The sequence below is a fragment of the Biomphalaria glabrata genome, chromosome 8 (assembly GCF_947242115.1).
Source record: "Biomphalaria glabrata chromosome 8, xgBioGlab47.1, whole genome shotgun sequence".
Taxonomy (NCBI): Eukaryota; Metazoa; Mollusca; class Gastropoda; family Planorbidae; genus Biomphalaria; species Biomphalaria glabrata.
In genome coordinates, this window is record NC_074718.1 from 43,802,340 (window position 1) to 43,825,957 (window position 23,618).

Sequence of the window (23,618 nt, forward strand, 5' to 3'; positions counted from 1 at the left end):
TGTCAATGGCTAAGCGCAGTGGGACGGTGGCTCAAGAAGTGGCCACTATATAGTGCCGTTAAGTTAGTCAAGACTTACATGTCAATGGCTAAGCGCAGTGGGACGGTGGCTCAAGAAGTGGCCACTATATAGTGCCGTTAAGTTAGTCAAGACTTACATGTCAATGGCTAAGCGCAGTGGGACGGTGGCTCAAGAAGTGGCCACTATATAGTGCCGTTAAGTTAGTCAAGACTTACATGTCAATGGCCAAGCGCAGTGGGACGGTGGCTCAGGTGTTCACTCTACATAGATCACCTGTTGATGAATAGTTAACGCTACCAGAGAGTCAGAGAGAGACACAGAGAGAGAGAGAGAGAGAGAGAGACACAGAGAGAGAGAGAGAGAGAGAGACAGAGAGAGAGTGAGTGAGTTCAATTCGCAATTTACTGATGTAGCGTTCGTGAAGCGCGGTTGTCAATTGAATATGTAATAGATGGTAGCCTGGTCATTGTTGCGAAGTTATTTATAGCTAGATATCGACAGATACCGTCAGTACAATAAAGTGCCTACCTAATGACATACTGTAAGTACTAAGTGTGATAGACTGCCAATCTACTGACCTTATGTTTGAGTGAATAAACTGCCGATATACTGACATACTGTCATTAGAGAGGCTGCTCCCAGATCTTTAACACCATTTATGTCCTTTTTCTTTAAATAGGACTTTCGTCTTGAAGTATACATTTATATTATTATACATATTATATGCATATATATATATATGCAAATCAAAGGAACAAAATCTTGACATACGGTACATTGATTTTGGAAAGCTTACAACTGAATCATGATTTTTTGAAATGTTAAACTTTAGGCATTTCAATTATTTTTAATCATATTTCCATGTGTTATAACTTGCGACATCTGGTCATGTGTTTGGGAATACTTTCCGTGTGTGTGTGTGTGTATTTTCATTACATGTGTTGTGAATGTGTGTGTGCTTCAGTGTAAGTGCTGACAGTTGTGACGCTGGTCTTGTGTGTGGTTAGTACACATCTTTACTTTCAGACGTGAAGTCCAATTGCACAACAATCAGCGTGGCCCGGGAAATGGGCTTTGCTGAAGAACCAACAGAGACTCACTTTGACGAATGAATCCGTTTAATGAACCGAAAGGAATTCGCAGAATAGGATAAACACACACACACACAATGCACAAGTTACAAAACACAATACCAAATTTAAGTCTAGTCCCACAGCTAAAGGTTCAATTTCTTAGATTCAACGTATAGACTTTTCACACAAGCTTTTTTTTTTCTTCGATTTGTACCTCCGCAACCAAGTCAGAAGTAGAAGATTTCTACCTTCCCAACCAAGTCAGAAGTAGAAGATTTTTACCTTCCCAACCAAGTCAGAAGTAGAAGATTTTTACCTTCCCAACCAAGTCAGAAGTAGAAGATTTTTACCTTCCCAACCAAGTCAGAAGTAGAAGATTTTTACCTTCCCAACCAAGTCAGAAGTAGAAGATTTTTACCTTCCCAACCAAGTCAGAAGTAGAAGATTTTTACCTTCCCAACCAAGTCAGAAGTAGAAGATTTTTACCTTCCCAACCAAGTCAGAAGTAGAAGATTTCTAACTTCCCAACCAAGTCAGAAGTAGAAGATTTCTAACTTCCCAACCAAGTCAGAAGTAGAAGATTTTTACCTTCCCAACCAAGTCAGAATGTCGAAGATTTTTACCGTCTCAACCAAGTCAGAAGTAGAAGATTTCTACCTTCCCAACCAAGTCAGAAGTAGAAGATTTCTAACTTCCCAACCAAGTCAGAAGTAGAAGATTTCTACCTTCCCAACCAAGTCAGAAGTAGAAGATTTCTAACTTCCCAACCAAGTCAGAAGTAGAAGATTTCTAACTTCCCAACCAAGTCAGAAGTAGAAGATTTCTAACTTCCCAACCAAGTCAGAATGTCGAAGATTTTTACCGTCTCAACCAAGTCAGAAGTAGAAGATTTCTACCTTCCCAACCAAGTCAGAAGTAGAAGATTTCTAACTTCCCAACCAAGTCAGAAGTAGAAGATTTCTAACTTCCCAACCAAGTCAGAAGTAGAAGATTTCTAACTTCCCAACCAAGTCAGAAGTAGAAGATTTCTAACTTCCCAACCAAGTCAGAAGTAGAAGATTTCTAACTTCCCAACCAAGTCAGAAGTAGAAGATTTCTAACTTCCCAACCAAGTCAGAAGTAGAAGATTTCTAACTTCCCAACCAAGTCAGAAGTAGAAGATTTCTAACTTCCCAACCAAGTCAGAAGTAGAAGATTTCTACCTTCCCAACCAAGTCAGAAGTAGAAGATTTCTACTTTTCCAACCAAGTCAGAAGTAAAAGATTTCTACTTTCCCAACCAAGTCAGAAGTAGAAGATTTCTACTTTTCCAACCAAGTCAGAAGTAGAAGATTTCTACCTTCCCAACCAAGTCAGAAGTAGAAGATTTCTAACTTCCCAACCAAGTCAGAAGTAGAAGATTTCTAACTTCCCAACCAAGTCAGAAGTAGAAGATTTCTAACTTCCCAACCAAGTCAGAATGTCGAAGATTTTTACCGTCTCAACCAAGTCAGAAGTAGAAGATTTCTACCTTCCCAACCAAGTCAGAAGTAGAAGATTTCTACCTTCCCAACCAAGTCAGAAGTAGAAGATTTCTACTTTTCCAACCAAGTCAGAAGTAAAAGATTTCTACTTTCCCAACCAAGTCAGAAGTAGAAGATTTCTACTTTTCCAACCAAGTCAGAAGTAGAAGATTTCTACTTTTCCAACCAAGTCAGAAGTAGAAGATTTCTACCTTCCCAACCAAGTCAGAAGTAGAAGATTTCTACTTTTCCAACCAAGTCAGAAGTAAAAGATTTCTACTTTCCCAACCAAGTCAGAAGTAGAAGATTTCTACTTTCCCAACCAAGTCAGAATGTCGAAGATTTTTACCGTCTCAACCAAGTCAGAAGTAGAAGATTTCTACCTTCCCAACCAAGTCAGAATGTCGAAGATTTTTACCGTCTCAACCAAGTCAGAATGTCGAAGATTTCTACCTTCCCAACCAAGTCAGAATGTCGAAGATTTTTACCGTCTCAACCAAGTCAGAAGTAGAAGATTTCTATCTTCCCAACCAAGTCAGAAGTAGAAGATTTCTATCTTCCCAACCAAGTCAGAAGTAGAAGATTTCTATCTTCCCAACAAAGTCAGAAAATTGCTGTATGTGCTGTCAGTGTGTTCTGTTGGTGTATACGCTGTCAGCGTGTTCTGTTGGTGTATGTGCTGTCAGTGTGTTCTGTTGGTGTATGTGCTGTCAGTGTGTTCTGTTGGTGTATGTGCTGTCAGTGTGTTCTGTTGGGGTATGTGCTGTCAGTGTGTTCTGTTGGTGTATGTGCTGTCAGTGTGTTCTGTTGGTGTATGTGCTGTCAGTGTGTTCTGTTGCTGTATGTGCTGTCAGTGTGTACTGTTGGTGTATGTGCTGTCAGTGTGTTCTGTTGGTGTATGTGCTGTCAGTGTGTTCTGTTGGTGTATGTGCTGTCAGTGTGTTCTGTTGGGGTATGTGCTGTCAGTGTGTTCTGTTGGTGTATGTGCTGTCAGTGTGTTCTGTTGGTGTATGTGCTGTCAGTGTGTACTGTTGGTGTATGTGCTTCATTGTGTTCTGTTGGTGTATGTGCTGTCAGTGTGTTCTGTTGGTGTATGTGCTGTCAGTATGTTCTGTTGGTGTATGTGCTGTCAGTGTGTACTGTTGGTGTATGTGCTGTCAGTGTGTACTGTTGGTATATGTGCTGTCAGTGTGTTCTGTTGGTGTATGTGCTGTCAGTGTGTTCTGTTGGTGTATGTGCTGTCAGTGTGTTCTGTTGGTGTATGTGCTGTCAGTGTGTACTGTTGGTGTATGTGCTGTCAGTGTGTACTGTTGGTGTATGTGCTGTCAGTGTGTTCTGTTGGTGTATGTGCTGTCAGTGTGTTCTGTTGGTGTATGTGCTTTCAGTGTGTACTGTTGGTGTATGTGCTGTCAGTGTGTTCTGTTGGTGTATGTGCTGTCAGTGTGTTCAGTTGGTGTATGTGCTGTCAGTGTGTTCTGTTGGTGTATGTGCTGTCAGTGTGTACTGTTGGTGTATGTGCTTCCATTGTGTTCTGTTGGTGTATGTGCTGTCAGTGTGTTCTGTTGGTGTATGTGCTGTCAGTGTGTTCTGTTGGTGTATGTGCTGTCAGTATGTACTGTTGGTGTATGTACTGTCAGTGTGTACTGTTGGTGTATGTGCTGTCAGTGTGTTCTGTTGGTGTATGTGCTGTCAGTGTGTTCTGTTGGTGTATGTGCTGTCAGTGTGTTCTGTTGGTGTATTTGCTGTCAGTGTGTACTGTTGGTGTATGTGCTGTCAGTGTGTACTGTTGGTGTATGTGCTGTCAGTGTGTTCTGTTGGTGTATGTGCTGTCAGTGTGTTCTGTTGCTGTGTGTGCTGTCAGTGTGTTCTGTTGGTGTATGTGCTGTTAGTGTGTTCTGTTGGTGTATGTGCTTTCAGTGTGTACTGTTGGTGTATGTGCTGTCAGTGTGTTCTGTTGGTGTATGTGCTGTCAGTGTGTACTGTTGGTGTATGTGCTGTCAGTGTGTACTGTTGGTGTATGTGCTGTCAGTGTGTACTGTTGGTGTATGTGCTTCCATTGTGTTCTGTTGGTGCATGTGCCTTTAGTGTGTTCTGTTGCTGTTATGTGCTGTCAGTGTGTTCTGTTGGGGTATGTTTTGTTAAGTATATGTATAAAGTATATGTTGCCAGTGTGTTGTGTCGTGTGTAGCAAATCAAATGTTATACAGTAATACATTACATTCATTCATTCATTGCTTTGACCTACTTTTTAAAGTCCTTTGTCTAAGTCCTTGCTTGGTGTTGACACAATCAGGAATCTCTGGCGAATGTTGATTTACATCTAGCTATGGACCGACTTGAAAATACAACGTTATCGTGCATCAGGCGTGCTCTTTCTATACAATACAGAATGTCGAAACGTTTATTAAGTCTTTAATTGGTTACACTATATTAACCTGTAAGAGAAATGCTAACACGAACAAATATTAGATATCTTTCTTAAAAACAAAGCTTATATTGAGTCGTGATTTCTCATAATTCTTGTGTTATCAGATAAAAGGGTGTGGGAGAAATGACGTTTTCAAATACTTGCCATACAGACAGATAGAGTGGATTAATATAAGCGTGTTTAAATTTTTTAAAAAAAAGGAAACCTTAGAATTTGCGCAATTCAGTTTTAGCTTTATCATCATAGGAATCCTTGGGCCTTAGGCATCTTTTCTTTGCCTCTTTTTTGGGCTTTATGTGCCACTTTTATGGGCCATCTTGCCTCTTTTGTGGGCAATATGTTTTTATTTGTAAGTTATCATAATTCACAAGTATTAAATCATAAACAATTGAAAAGTGATTAACCTAAAAATATAATAATAGTAATAGAAATATTATTTAATATCAAAGACATACTACCTAACCAATGAACCCCCTAAAGACAGAAAAATGATACAAGTATACTCTGCTCCAGAACAATCAACACAATATCAGATATCCCTGACCCCCAACACCCTATTTCTGAAAAACTACATGAGCATTGTACAGGTATATGAAAATCAAACTAGATAATTCTCTACCCTAAAGTCCATTATTTTTCTAAATGTTAATTCCAAGTAATTAGGATCAAACACCTTATTATTATGTAGTCATTTGAGCCAGCTAGCCCAAACAAGATTCCTGTATTCGGAAACAATAATCAAGTTAAAGTTATGTATCATTTTATTTTTTAGTTTTGGCAGCTTGTTTAAAATAATAGACAAGTTAACATTTACTTGCAGGGTTCTTTCTCTTAGATAAGCATTGTTTTTGTAACTTTGTTGTCTTTTTTAAACGGATTTTAATAAAGCCGGTACCAATAGAATGATTGGTAAGACTCTTTTGATATATAGAATTCATTTTTCTTGCTCTAAAAATATGGAACGCTTCACGAATTTGCGTGTCATCCTTGCGCAGGGGCCATGCTAATCTTCTCTGTATCGTTCCAATTTTAGTATATGTACTGTAGTTCTCTAGCTTTCAATAATCATTGGACACTTTTATTCCTAGTGCACTTAAGTTTTTGGCACAAGCTTTTAAGTATGGTTTTGTTAATTTGCATATTTTGTCAAAAAAAATGCGACGAAAGAAACAACGAAATGTATTGATGCACTGGTAGATTTATTTAACCCCAAGCAGGTCTAAACACAATGTATCTTGCTGAACCCAGACTTGATCTGTTGTGGGAACTTCATTTCCTTTGTCCTCTTTGGGCCCAGTGCTGTCCGCACCCAGGACTACAAGAACGCCACTGGTCTACATGTCATCTCTCTCGACTAGCTAAGTGGAAGACGTGAAAACAGAACACCAGACGTAAAATGGAGCATACACGCTCGTCCAACTTTAAGTGACAAGTCTTCACATTGGGGCATCGTGACTTAGTCCTGAAGACATCTTTTTGTATTGTAGCCTGTCAGAAAGAGTTCGGTCACTAACACTAACTCTGGAAAGATCCAGACTCCTCAGTAGGAGACTAATGCTATGTACTTCATTTTGATTCTCTCTATTAAACTATTCTTTTTTTTTTTTTTTTTTTTGAGGGCCTGGTAGATGACTGGTAAGGCGCTTTTCCCAAACGAGGGGTCTCGCTCGAGTTCAAATCTGGGTGAAGACCTGGAGTTTGAATATCGTGAGTTTTAGGACGCCCCTGAGTTCACCCAACTCTAATGTCGTGAGTTCGCCCCTGAGTTCACCCAACTCTAAATAGGTAGCTTACATCAGTTGAGGAAAGTAAAGGCTGTTGGTCGTTGTTCTAGCGACATTTACATCTTCTGCCCTCCCCCCCCCCCCTTTTTAGAGCGCAAGGTCTGAAAGTGATCCTCTTTTCCTTACTTTATCTACTCTCTCTCTCTCCCAACCTCTTTCTTCCTACCTCTCCACTTCTTATCCCCCTCTCTTTTCCCCTTCCTCTCTCTCTATCACTCTCTCTCCCCTCCCTCTTTTACTCTCTGATTCCCCTTCCTCTCTCTCTCCCCTCCCTCTTTTACTCTCTCTTCCCCTTCCTCTCTCTATCACTCTCTCTCCCCTCCCTCTTTTACTCTTTTCCCCATCCTCCCTCTCTCCCCTCCCTCTTTTACTCTTTTCCCCATCCTCCCTCTCTCCCCTCCCTCTTTTATTCTCTCTTCCCCTTCCTCTCCCTCCCCTCCCTCTTTTACTTTCTCTTCCCCATCCTCCCTCTCGTCATCGAGCTACAGCCTATTAAAAACTCCATGACACTTAATGTGTAACACAAAAGGCTTGTTGCTAGTCTTGAAGTCGATCTACTGTATTCAGAACACCTGTCGCTTCTACATTTCGTCTCAGCCCCAGCCGTCTCAGGGCTTCTGTCTTGCCTCAGTGTCTCACTGTCTTCCTTTCCCACCGTCAGGCCCCGGGGACACGAGGAGCCAGTTAGGTCAGCAAACATTTTGGTAGCGAGATGGGGCCCAAGGGGGGGGAGGCAAATGATAGGGCCAATATTTAATTGCTTGACCAGCCGTATGCAAACAGCCTTATACGACAGGGCTCAACGTAGGAAGCCCCGGCGCACCGGGGGATCCTCAAACGTTTTGGGTTGAACACATTAGTATGCAGTACCAGTGACCTCATCTCTCATTGTACTGGTTTTGAATATTTAAGTAGGACTAATTATTTTAATTAGGGTGGAGGCGCGGTGGCTGAACGGTAAGCGCTAGGCTTCCGGACTGTTGTCCCGGGTTTCCCTGGTTCGGATTAGGTTCAAACCTTTAAACTATAGTGTGTTTTTTTTCGGGGTGTGGGGGGGTGGGGGTGATGAGAATGTTTACTATATGGCTTGGCCCAGAAGTAGCTTTACAGTTACTTAACTATCTTTTAAATGGTCTGTATGCCTACTTTTGGGCCACCTTTTATATACTGCAGTAAAATAAAAAATTATTATAAAAAAAAGGGGTTGTGCTTTACTGATTCCCCTAATTCAGGGGTTCTCAAGCTGTGGGTCGCGACCCACTTGGGGGGGTCGATTGACGAGTTGCCAGGGGTCGCCTAAGACCATCGAAAATATGGATTGCTATTTGTCTATTCATCATTTGCTGTATGTGTGTATGTGTGTGTGTGTGTGGGGGGGTCGTGGCAGAGTGGGGGATTGTATAAAGGGGTCGCCGAGCTTAAAAGGTTGAGAACCGCTGCGGCCTAATTGAACGTGTCCTTTTCAATTACTCCCCGAGCGCCTAAACGGCTGCTCTACCACGTCGACGTACCGGGGTCTCAGACACAGGATCTTTCTTAGTGGAAGAGAAAAACTGGCTGTGTGAGGGGTTTGGGGGGGTGCGGTACAGCCTGTTCTTAATGAACAAGAAACAAGAGGCTTACCTTTTATTTTCTTTATTTATATGATATTTAGAATGTCAGACAAATATTGATTCAATAAACGTAACGGAGCTGTGGAATACTGCCCCTCCCAGGCTTGAAATACATACGGCACTGGGCAATTGAATTCTGAAATAGTATTCCTAACTTGTTGTATAGGTTTAATTAACGATTGTTGTACCAGCGATGTTTGGCTTTTAAATCGAGTGGAAAAATAGCCTTGAGATGCAATGAGATAAGTTTAACTGGCCACCTTGTTGAGTGTTACTGGTAAACTCTATAGGTTTTTTTTACCTGGCAACTAGATCGGTTTTTACCTGGTATTTATATAGGTTTTGCCTTGTAAACTGCATGGGTTTTACCAGGCAGCTACATAGGTTTATATCATGCGCCCATTTTGATCTTTCTAGTTACTTAAAGATATACTGTTTACTTACAAACTGTTTACATTAATTGCCAGCGAAACTATGGGGATAAGCACTGAACCAAATAAATGTCGGATTAATGTAACATACAGATCTTGGAGCAGCACTAGAATACAATAGATATTGAGAGAGAGAGAGAGAGAAACTGTGAAGAAACAATGGGGAAATAAAGATACATTATGTGGAGAGGTATTTACATTATGCGGAGAGGTATTTTACATTATGCGGAGAGGTGTTTACATTATGTGGAGAGGTGTTTACTTTATGTGGAGAGGTGTTTACATTATGTGGAGAGGTATTTACTTTATGTGGAGAGGTGTTTACATTATGTGGAGAGGTGTTTACATTATGTGGAGAGGTGTTTACATTATGCGGAGAGGTGTTTACTTTATGTGGAGAGGTGTTTACATTATGCGGTGAAGTGTTTACATTATGTGGAGAGGTGTTTACATTATGTGGAGAGGTATTTACATTATGTGGAGAGGTGTTTACATTATGTGGAGAGGTGTTTACATTATGTGGAGAGGTATTTACATTATGCGGAGAGGTGTTTACACTATGCGGAGAGGTGTTTACATTATGCGGAGAGGTATTTACATTATGCGGAGAGGTATTTACATTATGCGGAGAGGTGTTTACATTATGTGGAGAGGTATTTACATTATGTGGAGAGGTGTTTACACTATGCGAAGAGGTGTTTACATTATGCGGAGAGGTATTTACATTATGCGGAGAGGTGTTTACACTATGCGGAGAGGTGTTTACATTATGCGGAGAGGTATTTACATTATGCGGAGAGGTGTTTACATTATGCGGAGAGGTATTTACATTATGCGGAGAGGTGTTTACATTATGCGGAGAGGTGTTTACATTATGTGGAGAGGTGTTTACATTATGTGGAGAGGTATTTACATTATGTGGAGAGGTGTTTACATTATGTGGAGAGGTGTTTACATTATGTGGAGAGGTATTTACATTATGCGGAGAGGTGTTTACACTATGCGGAGAGGTGTTTACATTATGTGGAGAGGTGTTTACATTATGTGGAGAGGTGTTTACATTATGTGGAGAGGTATTTACATTATGCGGAGAGGTGTTTACACTATGCGGAGAGGTGTTTACATTATGCGGAGAGGTATTTACATTATGCGGAGAGGTATTCACATTATGCGGAGAGGTGTTTACATTATGCGGAGAGGTGTTTACACTATGCGGAGAGGTGTTTACATTATGCGGAGAGGTATTTACATTATGCGGAGAGGTATTTACATTATGCGGAGAGGTGTTTACATTATGCGGAGAGGTATTTACATTATGTGGAGAGGTGTTTACATTATGTGGAGAGGTGTTTACATTATGTGGAGAGGTATTTACATTATGCGGAGAGGTGTTTACATTATGTGGAGAGGTGTTTACATTATGTGGAGAGGTGTTTACATTATGTGGAGAGGTATTTACATTATGCGGAGAGGTGTTTACACTATGCGGAGAGGTGTTTACATTATGCGGAGAGGTATTTACATTATGCGGAGAGGTGTTTACACTATGCGGAGAGGTGTTTACATTATGCGGAGAGGTATTTACATTATGCGGAGAGGTATTTACATTATGCGGAGAGGTGTTTACATTATGCGGAGAGGTATTTACATTATGTGGAGAGGTGTTTACATTATGTGGAGAGGTGTTTACATTATGTGGAGAGGTATTTACATTATGCGGAGAGGTGTTTACACTATGCGGAGAGGTGTTTACATTATGCGGAGAGGTATTTACATTATGCGGAGAGGTATTTACATTATGCGGAGAGGTGTTTACATTATGCGGAGAGGTGTTTACACTATGCGGAGAGGTGTTTACATTATGCGGAGAGGTATTTACATTATGCGGAGAGGTGTTTACATTATGTGGAGAGGTATTTACATTATGCGGAGAGGTGTTTACATTATGCGGAGAGGTGTTTACATTATGTGGAGAGGTGTTTACATTATGTGGAGAGGTATTTACATTATGTGGAGAGGTGTTTACATTATGTGGAGAGGTGTTTACATTATGTGGAGAGGTATTTACATTATGCGGAGAGGTGTTTACACTATGCGGAGAGGTGTTTACATTATGCGGAGAGGTATTTACATTATGCGGAGAGGTATTTACATTATGCGGAGAGGTGTTTACATTATGCGGAGAGGTATTTACATTATGCGGAGAGGTGTTTACATTATGCGGAGAGGTATTTACACTATGCGGACAGGTATTTACATTATGCGGAGAGGTATTTACACTATGCGGAGAGGTATTTACACGCTGAGGAGAGGTATTTACACGCTGAGGAGAGGTATTTACATTATGCGAAGTGGTATTTACACGATTTACAATATGCGGAGAGGTATTTACAATACGCGGAGAGGTGTTTACATTATGCGGAGAGGTATTTACAGTATGCGGGGAGGTATTTACAGTATGCGAAGAGGTGTTTACACTATGCGGAGAGGTGTTTACACTATGCGGAGAGGTGTTTACATTATGCGGAGAGGTGTTTACAGTATGCGGAGAGGTATTTACAGTATGCGGAGAGGTGTTTACATTGTGCGGAGAGGTGTTTACATTGTGCGGAGAGGTATTTTCATTGTGCGCAGAGGTATTTACACTGTGCGGAGAGGTATTTACCCTATGCGGAGAGGTGTTTACACTATGCGGAGAGATATTTACACTTTGCGGAGTGGTGACCAATCTTTCTTTCCGATAGTTCTATGTCAGTGGTGACCAACCTTTCTTTCCGATAGTTCTATGTCAGTGCTGACTAACCTTTCTTTCCGATAGTTCTATGTCAGTGGTGACCAACCTTTCTTTCCGATAGTTCTATGTCAGTGCTGACTAACCTTTCTTTCCGATAGTTCTATGTCAGTGGTGACCAACCTTTCTTTCCGATAGTTCTATGTCAGTGGTGACCAACCTTTCTTTCCGATAGTTCTATGTCAGTGGTGACCAACCTTTCTTTCCGATAGTTCTATGTCTGTGATGACTAACCTTTCTTTCCGATAGTTCTATGTCAGTGGTGACTAACCTTTCTTTCCGATAGTTCTATGTCAGTGGTGACTAACCTTTCTTTCCGATAGTTCTATGTCAGTGGTGACTAACCTTTCTTTCCGATAGTTCTATGTCAGTGGTGACTAACCTTTCTTTCCGATAGTTCTATGTCAGTGGTGACTAACCTTTCTTTCCGATAGTTCTATGTCAGTGGTGACCCACTTTTCATTCCGATAGTTCTATGTCAGTGGTAACGAACTTTTCTCGACCTTGGGGTACATACATTTCCTACTCTCGTGTCGTATCACCGAGTCTGATGGAAATAAACACCGTCGGCTTCATTATGCATTGCACTGTGGTCAAAAGTTTGAATGGGCCAGATAGCAGCGTGCCACGGGTCGGATATGACCCGCGGGCCTTAGTTTGGTCTGTTTGTCGTGAAGCCTTCAGTTTATCACTCGTTAGCCGACGTAATACGTTCGTCGGCCTGGGTCATGGTCGTTTGTCGTCATCGCTGCCTCGAGCATAAAAGTGCATCAATTCGTCTTTATTCTAAATGCTACCCACCTTCTTTGTGTTGTTAAGTTTGACCATAACTTTGTTGGAATCATAGATGTTCTGTTTCATATCCTCAACTGCGGTAAATACTAGATCTAGTTTCTATTGACTCGTGCTCCGTAGAGACATTTTCACAAGACTGAAAGAGGTTATCGAACTTATTATGAAACAGTTTGGAATGGTTTCAAGGCGTCAACTGATCAAACCGTCAATCGATCATCTGGCTAACAAGTTGAAATTGTGAACTTAAATAAATTCGATAAACACTTGCCAGTGATGTTTACCGTGACCTAGTCCTCTCCTTCCCCCTCCTCCTCAATGTCCACTCTCTCTCTCTTTCTCTCTCTCTCTCTCTCTCTCTCTCTCTTGTGAGTTGACGTGACGTACAGCGCGCATTGATTATCGACTTCACAGATATGGATTCAATTAGTGAAATGTGAGATACAATGAGTTTTTCTTACTTGGCGGCTGTGTATCAGCGTGTGTCACTGTATGTGTGAGCATTTGTCCGGTGTGTTTATATACGTCATGGCTACGTGTGTCTCTTCATTTCAATAGCAATTAATCCGTTTAAAACTGGAAATCAAACTACCTTGCACTACAAAGGAAGGTGTCCACATTGTGCGCATTTCAATAGCAATTAATCCGTTTAAAACTGGAAATCAACTACCTTGCGCTACAAAGGAAGGTGTCCACATTGTGCGCATTTCAATAGCAATTAATCCGTTTAAAACTGGAAATCAACTACCCTGCACTACAAAGGAAGGTGTCCACATTGTGCGCATTTCAATAGAAATTAATCCGTTTAAAACTGGAAATCAAACTACCTTGCACTACAAAGGAAGGTGTCCACATTGTGCGCATTTCAATAGCAATTAATCCGTTTAAAACTGGAAATCAACTACCTTGCGCTACAAAGGAAGGTGTCCACATTGTGCGCATTTCAATAGCAATTAATCCGTTTAAAAACTGGAAATCAACTACCTTGCGCTACAAAGGAAGGTGTCCACATTGTGCGCATTTCAATAGCAATTAATCCGTTTAAAACTGGAAATCAACTACCTTGCACTACAAAGGAAGGTGTCCACATTGTGCGCATTTCAATAGCAATTAATCCGTTTAAAAACTGGAAATCAACTACCTTGCGCTACAAAGGAAGGTGTCCACATTGTGCGCATTTCAATAGCAATTAATCCGTTTAAAACTGGAAATCAAACTACCTTGCACTACAAAGGAAGGTGTCCACATTGTGCGCATTTCAATAGAAATTAATCCGTTTAAAAACTGGAAATCAACTACCTTGCGCTACAAAGGAAGGTGTCCACATTGTGCGCATTTCAATAGAAATTAATCCGTTTAAAAACTGGAAATCAACTACCTTGCGCTACAAAGGAAGGTGTCCACATTGTGCGCATTTCAATAGCAATTAATCCGTTTAAACTGGAAATCAAACTACCTTGCACTACAAAGGAAGGTGTCCACATTGTGCGCATTTCAATAGCAATTAATCCGTTTAAAAACTGGAAATCAACTACCTTGCGCTACAAAGGAAGGTGTCCACATTGTGCGCATTTCAATAGCAATTAATCCGTTTAAAACTGGAAATCAAACTACCTTGCACTACAAAGGAAGGTGTCCACATTGTGCGCATTTCAATAGCAATTAATCCGTTTAAAACTTGAAATCAACTACCTTGCGCTACAAAGGAAGGTGTCTACATTGTGCGCATTTCAATAGCAATTAATCCGTTTAAAAACTGGAAATCAACTACCCTGCACTACAAAGGAAGGTGTCCACATTGTGCGCATTTCAATAGAAATTAATCCGTTTAAAAACTGGAAATCAACTACCTTGCGCTACAAAGGAAGGTGTACACATTGTGCGCATTTCAATAGCAATTAATCCGTTTAAAACTGGAAATCAAACTACCTTGCACTACAAAGGAAGGTGTCCACATTGTGCGCATTTCAATAGCAATTAATCCGTTTAAAACTTGAAATCAACTACCTTGCGCTACAAAGGAAGGTGTCCACATTGTGCGCATTTCAATAGCAATTAATCCGTTTAAAAACTGGAAATCAACTACCCTGCACTACAAAGGAAGGTGTCCACTTTGTGCGCATTTCAATAGAAATTAATCCGTTTAAAAACTGGAAATCAACTACCTTGCGCTACAAAGGAAGGTGTCCACATTGTGCGCATTTCAATAGAAATTAATCCGTTTAAAACTGGAAATCAACTACCCTGCACTACAAAGGAAGGTGTCCACTTTGTGCGCATTTCAATAGAAATTAATCCGTTTAAAAACTGGAAATCAACTACCTTGCGCTACAAAGGAAGGTGTCCACATTGTGCGCATTTCAATAGAAATTAATCCGTTTAAAACTGGAAATCAACTACCTTGCACTACAAAGGAAGGTGTCCACATTGTGCGCTGTTAAACCTAATGAAGAATTGTGTACTCTGAGACGACGTATTGGTGGGGTACACGATCCTGTACTGTCCAGTTTATTAACACGCTATTGTATCATGAACTCTGGAACCACTGGTGAAGTCATTACGTAATAGTAGTTCTTGATCAGGGGTTCTCAACCTGTGGGTCGCGACCCCCTTGGGGGGGGGGGTCGATTGACGATTTGCCAGGGGTCGCCGAAGACCATCGAAAATATGGATTGCTATTTGTCTATTCTTCCATTGCTGTATGTGTGTGAGCGGGAGGGGGGTCGCGGCAGAGTGGGGTATTGTAAAAAGGGGTCGCCGAGCATAAAAGGTTGAGAACCGCTGTTCTAGATGCACATCTACTGACACAATATACAAGCCTGGCAAGGGATCCTCTGTATAGAACTAATTTAACGCTAATTCACTTTATCCAAATAATAAATATCACCAACTTGAACCGTACAATAACTAAGCACACTGAATACTTCAGACATAGAGACACAATAGAAATAAGCAGAAATAATACGTTAACAGTGATTTATATAAAAAAAAAACTAGCACCAAATTCAATTCACTGCTAAATCTGGAGAGAGCCCAGACTCGCTCGACATGTTCTGGCTTCTGTTGTTTCCTTTTGATGAATAATACTTAATGTGAAGTGTCTTGGAACTCTGCCATCACGTAGGCTCCAATTTCTGTAGACGCAGAGCCTCATTTCTTGACTAACTCTACAGTTGTTTGCACATGTTTCTGAAAATACTTTTGGAAAGAAAAAATAAAACGCTCTGGTTCAGACATGAAGCATTATGCCGGGGGATGACGCAATCATGGCCTCGAACTTTTACCCATTGTGCAGACAACCGGAAACGCGTACCTTGACAGTGAGCCAGGGAACCCTTTAGCACATTCAATAGTTATCCTAATTTACACATGGGTAAGGGCTGTACTAAGTGATGATTGACTATCGCTACACACACTGGTTACACTTAGTTATCATTTGTTTTATAGTTTATTTCTCTCTGTGGCATTGTACGTCTCGAGAGACGATCTTTTCCCTTTGAAACTTCCTGTGTGACTAAAGAGGCCAATCCTTGATTATTTTTTTTTTACCGATGCCATATATGCCAGTGCCACGTTTTCCTTAGCCGCATTATTAAAATATTAATAGTTACGGTGTGATGAGTTAATAGTGATGGACGCGGATTCTTGGTCCAGACTTAACCCTCGTGACCCCTTCGCCAGTAATTGGAGAAAATTGCTCGCGAATAAATCTCTGCTTACCCCCCCCCCTTCCTTGTCCATTTCAATCGCTCCCCGGCCTATTACTGTCTCCGCCCACGGCTATTATTGGTGGACCCCCGTTGTGGTTATGCTGACTTGTTGGTCAGTGTTTATTTGGTCACTTGGCCTGGTTAATGGAGATGACCACGCTGACAAGTGACCGGCACGTCAATTGAGGCCTTCATCCTCAGTTTGATGGGACATGGCGGTACCGTAATGGTCAGGAAATCTGGGGGGGGGGGGGGTAACCATAATGGTCAGGAAATCTGGGTTGGGGGGGGGGTACCATAATGGTCAGGAAATCTGGGTTGTGGGGGGGGGAACCATAATGGTCAGGAAATCTGGGTTGGGGGGGGGACAGTGGGGAAGGGTGATAGAGAATTTCATTGACAGTGTCATTTTTTGTTCGGGTCAATCTCACTTTCTCTGACCGCACTTTTCTATACTTGGCTAGTCAGAAGGTTGCTGCTAGATCGGCTGTGAATGTCAACAAACTATACATGTTTCAAAGATTGCTCCTCAAAATACAATTATGTAATAATAAGCCCAATTTACCAGCCAAAATGGGTGATTTGGATTGAAATACTCTTAAACCACACTCACGTATTGGTGTTTACATCAAGTTTATCAGCAAATACTATCCTAGTTTTTGCCTCACTGCATATCAAATACTAATCTCTTTAATAAATAAACAATAAAACAAGCAAAATATATATTTAAAAAAAAGCTTATTTATAGGGAAAACTGCTTAATTACCGTACTTCCATCTATGAATACTGCAAGATTTTTTTCACAAACACACACATAGTAAAAACAACTCAGATTTTGGTTGAGTTTCAGAGAAAGGGAATCTGGACCACTGAATTCAAATGTTCAGGCATTAAAAAGTAACTAGAATATATGAATGACCGTCTTTTATGTGGTCATGTCTGGTGGTACATGGATGATGTATGCCCGTTCTAAATCTATTATGTGGTTAGATCTGGGACTATTTGTGGTCATCATTAAACAGGATTACGTGCCCTTGCTTGACCCAATGGCTGTTTCCAAGGACCATTAGTCACTAATCCGAACTCACTGGTCCACCAGCCCGACTGAGTAATGAAAGGATTTGTGTGGTCAGTGAGTAGAAAGGTTTAAACCTCTCTCCCTCCCTCTCTCTGCTCATTCATCTATCTATATATCTGTCTGTCTGGTGAAACGTCTAAGTGTCTATCTCTTGGCCATAAACATATATGTATATGATGATAGGACAGTGTCTTTTAGGACAGTGTCCAGTACAAAGTGACTCTAGACATGTCTAGGACATAGTCCTCTACAAAGTGACTCTAGACATGCCTATGACAGTGTCCACTACAAAGTGACCCTAGGCCTGCCTGGGACAGTGTCCACTACAAAGTGACCCTAGGCCTGCCTGGGACAGTGTCCACTACAAAGTGACTCTAGACATGCCCGGAACAATGTCCACTACAAAATGACCCTAGACATGCCTACGACAGTGCCCACTACAAAGTGACCCTAGGCCTACCTGGGGCAGTGTCCACTACAAAGTGACCCTATGCCTGCCTGGGACAGTGTCCACTACAAAGTGACTCTAGACATGCCCGGAACAATGTCCACTACAAAATGACCCTAGACATGCCTACGACAGTGCCCACTACAAAGTGACCCTAGGCCTGCCTGGGACAGTGTCCACTACAAAGTGATTCTAGACATGCCCGGAACAATGTCCACTACAAAATGACATTAGACATGCCTACGACAGTGCCTACTACAAAGTGACCCTAGGCCTGCCTGGGACAGTGTCCACTACAAAGTGACCCTAGGCCTGCCTGGGACAGTGTCCACTACAAAGTGACTCTAGACATGCCCGGAACAATGTCCACTACAAAATGACCCTAGACATGCCTACGACAGTGCCCACTACAAAGTGACCCTAGGCCTACCTGGGGCAGTGTCCACTACAAAGTGACCCTAGGCCTGCCTGGGACAGTGTCCACTACAAAGTGACTCTAGACATGCCCGGAACAATGTCCACTACAAAATGACCCTAGACATGCCTACGACAGTGCCCACTACAAAGTGACCCTAGGCCTGCCTGGGACAGTGTCCACTACAAAGTGACCCTAGGCCTGCCTGGGACAGTGTCCACTACAAAGTGATTCTAGACATGCCCGGAACAATGTCCACTACAAAATGACATTAGACATGCCTACGACAGTGCCTACTACAAAGTGACCCTAGGCCTGCCTGGGACAGTGTCCACTATAAAGTGACCCTAGGCCTGCCTGGGACAGTGTCCACTACAAAGTGACTCTAGACATGCCCGGAACAATGTACACTACAAAATGACCCTAGACATGCCTACGACAGTGCCCACTACAAAGTGACCCTAGGCCTGCCTGGGGCAGTGTCCACTACAAAGTGACCCTAGGCCTGCCTGGGACAGTGTCCACTACAAAGTGACTCTAGACATGCCCGGAACAATGTCCACTACAAAATGACCCTAGACATGCCTACGACAGTGCCCACTACAAAGTGACCCTAGGCCTGCCTGGGACAGTGTCCACTACAAAGTGACCCTAGGCCTGCCTGGGACAGTGTCCACTACAAAGTGATTCTAGACATGCCCGGAACAATGTCCACTACAAAATGACATTAGAGAAAAGGAGGGAGAGGTAAAGAGAGAGAGAGGGGGGAGTGGGCCCAAGTATGAATCTCATGGGAATTAGGATGTTTAGAAATTTCGGACAGTCAAAATTTCGGATTTCAAACTCCCGGGCGTAGCCGTTAGGTCAAAGACGTATTACTTCTAGTCTTACTGCTGTGTGTGTGTGTGTGTCTCTAAGAAGACGAATGTAAAGCGAGCCTACCAACAGTCTGATATATACATAGAGCAGTTGTCCCAGTGAAGTCAAGTAATCTTATTGACGGATGGCAGGCGTGGTCTCTGACAGTCAGGCGTAATTGTGATGTTGAAATAAATGGCATGACCTTTGTTATGGCCTAATGTCTCCACTTGTTTTTTTTAAATGCATCTCTTAAAACCGTGTTCCTTGTTAATGCTTCGGTACACACATCCTACTGGTCGTATTGTAATACCATCTCCAGTAGACTCAGCTTTTTCTAAAGCTTGTATCCGTTCACTCTGGTAACAATTTGGAACACTTTATTTCTCCCACACCCGTTTTCGGATTAGGTTGAAAATGTGTCCAATTTACACATGAATCAATGACATTGTGTCCCAAGGTTTCTGTCACATTGTGTCCCAAGGGTTCTGTCACATTGTGTCCCAAGGTTTCTGTCACATTGTGTCACTGTAGTCAATGAATTGCTGGTAACTGTTTTGTTTGATACCAAGGGACATTAATCCTTCTGTATTCAGAGATATGTCTAAATATGTGGGGATTTGTCCCCTTATCTCATTGTGAACCCAATTTCTTGCACATTCTCGGATCAAGTTGAAACTTGAAAAAAAAAAATATTATTATTAATTTATACCTTACAAAACATTAATCCGTTTAATAATTAACCAATTAGTCAATTAATCATTGGGAATTAATTATTTCTTCGATTTCGAAAAAACAAAAAAGAAATACGTAAGAAAATCCGTGATGTTTGAAAAAACAAAAATAAGGATATGTCTTTTCATGCTATTTTTTGTTCTAACCAGTGGTGTAGCCTTTTCGCGAAAGTCGGTGGGGCCACTGAGCCCGTTATTTCAGTTGAATCTCTTTTTGGTTTGTGACGTCACAGCTCTTCAGAACTCCCCCCCCCCTCCTTCCTCGTATCAAATAATAACAAATTTGAGTACCCCCCTCCCTAAACCCTGTTACGCAACATCCGAACGTTCGTAAAAAGAAATCTGGGATCCTTTCTCTCTGTTGTCTACCCCCCCCCCCCGACTTCTCTCCACGACTGGGTTACAATGAGATGAAAGTGAGCGTCAAATGTGGAGCTGCCCTCATTGTTCCATTGTTGTCTCTCCTTCGTCCGGAGGTGGTTGATCTCGTTTTGAACTGTCTAGTCTCAATGCGTGCCCCGACATTTTGACGCGGCATGACTGAGTGGTTTGAATTTGAAACTATTACTACCTGTGACCTCTTAGGTCAGGTCACCACAACTCACAAGTTGCAGGCGTCTCTCTCAGGTACACTACTAATTGCACTTATATAGGCTGAGAGGTGCAATCTTAATGTTTAACTCTTTCTCTCCTAACTGACGATACCAGCGTTGATTCCACCAGAATGCGGTAAATAGTTACGGAGAGAAAGAGTTAAGATCTCTTGATAGGGTCGTGTGAAGTGACACTTTCTGTAAGGTTGTAATCTTTCCTACATCCGTCATGTGATAAAATAAGATTTACTTAACAAGGCTGTTTACAATTCCAGTTCCCACAGAGATTCGAACTCAATACCCCTAATTTTGGAAGGGTTTGGCCACTCAACTGTTGTTAGATCTACTTTCTTTAATCACCATCTTAAAGCGCTACGACTTGAACACAAGACCCCTAGTTTTGGAAGCCAAGCGATTTACCACTAAACTGTTGTTAGATCTACTTTCTTTAATCACCATCTTAAAACACTAGACTTGAACCCAAGACTCCTAGTTTTGGAAGCCAAGCGCTTGGCCACTCAACTGTTGTTAGATCTACTGTCTCTAATCACCATCTTAAAACGCTACGACTTGAACCCAAGACTCAGAAAGTTTTGAAAGCAAAGCGCTTGGCCACTCAACTGTTGTTAGATCTATTTTCTCTAATCACCATCTTAAAGCACAATGACTTGAACCCAAGACTCCAAGTTTTGAAAGCAAAGCGCTTGGCCACTCAACTGTTGTTAGATCTATTTTCTCTAATCACCATCTTAAAGCACAATGACTTGAACCCAAGACTCCCAAGTTTTGAAAGCAAAGCGCTTGGCCACTCAACTGTTGTTAGATCTATTTTCTCTAATCACCATCTTAAAGCACAACGACTTGAACCCAAGACTCCCAAGTTTTGAAAGCAAAGCGCTTGGCCACTCAACTGTTGTTAGATCTATTTTCTCTAATCACCATCTTAAAGCACAATGACTTGAACCCAAGACTCCAAGTTTTGAAAGCAAAGCGCTTGGCCACTCAACTGTTGTTAGATCTATTTTCTCTAATCACCATCTTAAAGCACAATGACTTGAACCCAAGACTCCAAGTTTTGAAAGCAAAGCGCTTGGCCACTCAACTGTTGTTAGATCTATTTTCTCTAATCACCATCTTAAAGCACAACGACTTGAACCCAAGACTCCCAAGTTTTGAAAGCAAAGCGCTTGGCCACTCAACTGTTGTTAGATCTATTTTCTCTAATCACCATCTTAAAGCACAATGACTTGAACCCAAGACTCCAAGTTTTGAAAGCAAAGCGCTTGGCCACTCAACTGTTGTTAGATCTATTTTCTCTAATCACCATCTTAAAGCGCTACGACTTAAAGACCCCTAATTTTGGAAGCCAAGCACTTTGCCACTTAACTGTGTTAGATCTACTTTCTCTAATCACCATCTTAAAACGCTACGACTTGAAAGTTGGCCACCTTTTAAAATGGCCATTGGTTAAATAGAGCACTTTTTGATAAAACGAATAAATAAGCACCGAAAAAAAAAAAAGGCCTCTCTTTGATACCATCTAGTGAAAAAAAAAAAAGACATTTTGTCCAGTGCTAAATTTACCGGATGTTTATTTTACGAGTGGCAACCTTTCTAGATTCCACTTGGGCAGTGATGATGATAGCCACCATTGAGCTGTTGACATGTTTACATTCGTAATGCTCCTTGCAACAGGCTGATGATGGCAAAAACAATGTCATCTCTACTTCTAGCATGATGTCATGTGTGTCCGGTACAATCCCGCCCCCCCGCCCCATATCTTTACCTTGACCTACTTTTAACTTGTCCAGTATCTGTTCTAGAAGAGGCGACTCAAGAGACTCATCAAATTCCTAATCACATCACTGCATTCAGAGGATTTGAACCCTAGGCTACAATTCTGCCAGCAAGCTTTACCTATAAATACTTCCATATTTTGAAAGGCTATTTAAAAATGTGTGATATTGAAAAATGTAAACATAAAAACATGTTCTCGTGTCAATGACTAAATATAGATAGGTCAGAGGTGAGATGAACTGAGTCATGATTTAGATGGAGTTATGATAGACACACATGAGTCATGGGCGAGATAAATGAGTCATATGAGTTATGAATGCGTCATTTACGGTTCTAAGAGTGACGTCTGCTATGAAGCAGTATGGTTGTAAAATTAGGCAAACGAAGTTATCTTATCTTATATGATACAGACGTTACTTCAAAAAAGAAGATGATTATGTCCTACGCGTCGTGCATTCAGTCATGCATATTAACCAATGACCTAAATTCTGCCAGGTCACTGGTTTTCCTGGTTGGCTCAGGCAACCCATTCCATGCTCTAATAGCACTAGGGAAGAAAGAGTATTTGTACAAATATGTCCTAGCACGGAACGAGGAATGTGCCTTTATCTTTGTGTCTTTCAGAGTATTTTATTAGGTTTGATTTTTGTATTTGAAGATTATGGTTCAGTGTTTTATGTATAATTGCTACTTTACTTTTGAGCCTTCTGTCCTGAAGGCTTTCTAAATTTAGTGATTTTACTAAAGGTGTTACTCTAGGTAAATGTGACTATTCGTTTGTTATGAATCTCACTGCTCTATTTTGTGTCTGCTCCAGTTTCTTAATGTTTTCTTGAGTTGCATGGAAACAATAACAATGTTCACCATTGGTGGCTTGTGACCCATCGATGTCGCCTGCATTATCATTTGTCTTGTTTCTACTATCTGTAGGTTGCCAGTAGTGTGAAGTGACTTAATGTAGTCGTCCAAGGCTTACCAAACAAGACGAGCAGCAGGGCTGTCGACAGAACTGATGCGATTGAGGAAAAAAGTGGTTGCTGTCGGCCTTGGACTAGTGCTGGCCACGGCCCTGGTACTGTTGCTAGCAACCACTGGACAAGATGGTATGTACAACCCCCCTGTCTTGTTTAGCAATGACCTCCGTAACATTAGCATCGTGATTTTAGAAGTAAGCTTTTTTTTTTAATTGTCATGGGGAAAAATTTCTTGCAATGCGATTCCGTGAACGCCGAGGAAAAGTTGGAAAAGGTTGGTACCGTCGCGTCCTAGCAGGGACAAAGACCAAAATTTTACAAGCTAGGACAGAAAGGAATACCAAGCCTTATCTTATCTTATCTTATATAATACAGACGTTACTTCACAAAACGAAGTTATCTTATCTTATATGATACAGACGTTACTTCAAAAAAAAAAAAAGAAGATTACGTCCTACGCGTCATGCATTTAGTCATGCATATTAACCATATTAAGCCTTACACTGCCTGAGCAGAAAGGAGGACAGTCCTACAAAGGAGGACAGTCCTACAAAGGAGGACTGATTCTTACAAAGTA

General features: G+C 41.4%; 2 protein-coding genes and 1 pseudogene across 4 annotated transcripts in view; 1 reads left to right on the forward strand and 2 right to left on the reverse strand.

Moving 5' to 3' along the window:
• The window catches only part of LOC106075470 (alpha-1,3-mannosyl-glycoprotein 4-beta-N-acetylglucosaminyltransferase B-like), a 104,278-nt gene that overhangs the window by 32,856 nt on the left and 47,804 nt on the right, over positions 1–23,618 (forward strand). For all 3 annotated transcript variants that reach the window (XM_056037531.1, XM_056037533.1, XM_056037532.1), the window contains one exon: positions 22,998–23,170. In XM_056037531.1, the coding sequence (XP_055893506.1) occupies positions 23,080–23,170 (91 nt within the window). In that variant the 5' untranslated portion in view covers positions 22,998–23,079. The remainder of the gene's footprint in view (positions 1–22,997; positions 23,171–23,618) is intronic.
• LOC129927933 (U6 spliceosomal RNA) lies at positions 5,974–6,073 on the reverse strand (annotated as a pseudogene).
• On the reverse strand, positions 9,051–12,503 carry LOC129927850 (putative uncharacterized protein DDB_G0282133). The gene is made up of 2 exons (XM_056039390.1): positions 12,444–12,503; positions 9,051–11,174 (listed from the first exon to the last, which is right to left on the reverse strand). The coding sequence occupies exons 1-2, from the start codon at positions 12,501–12,503 to the stop codon at positions 9,051–9,053; spliced, it is 2,184 nt and encodes a 727-aa protein (XP_055895365.1).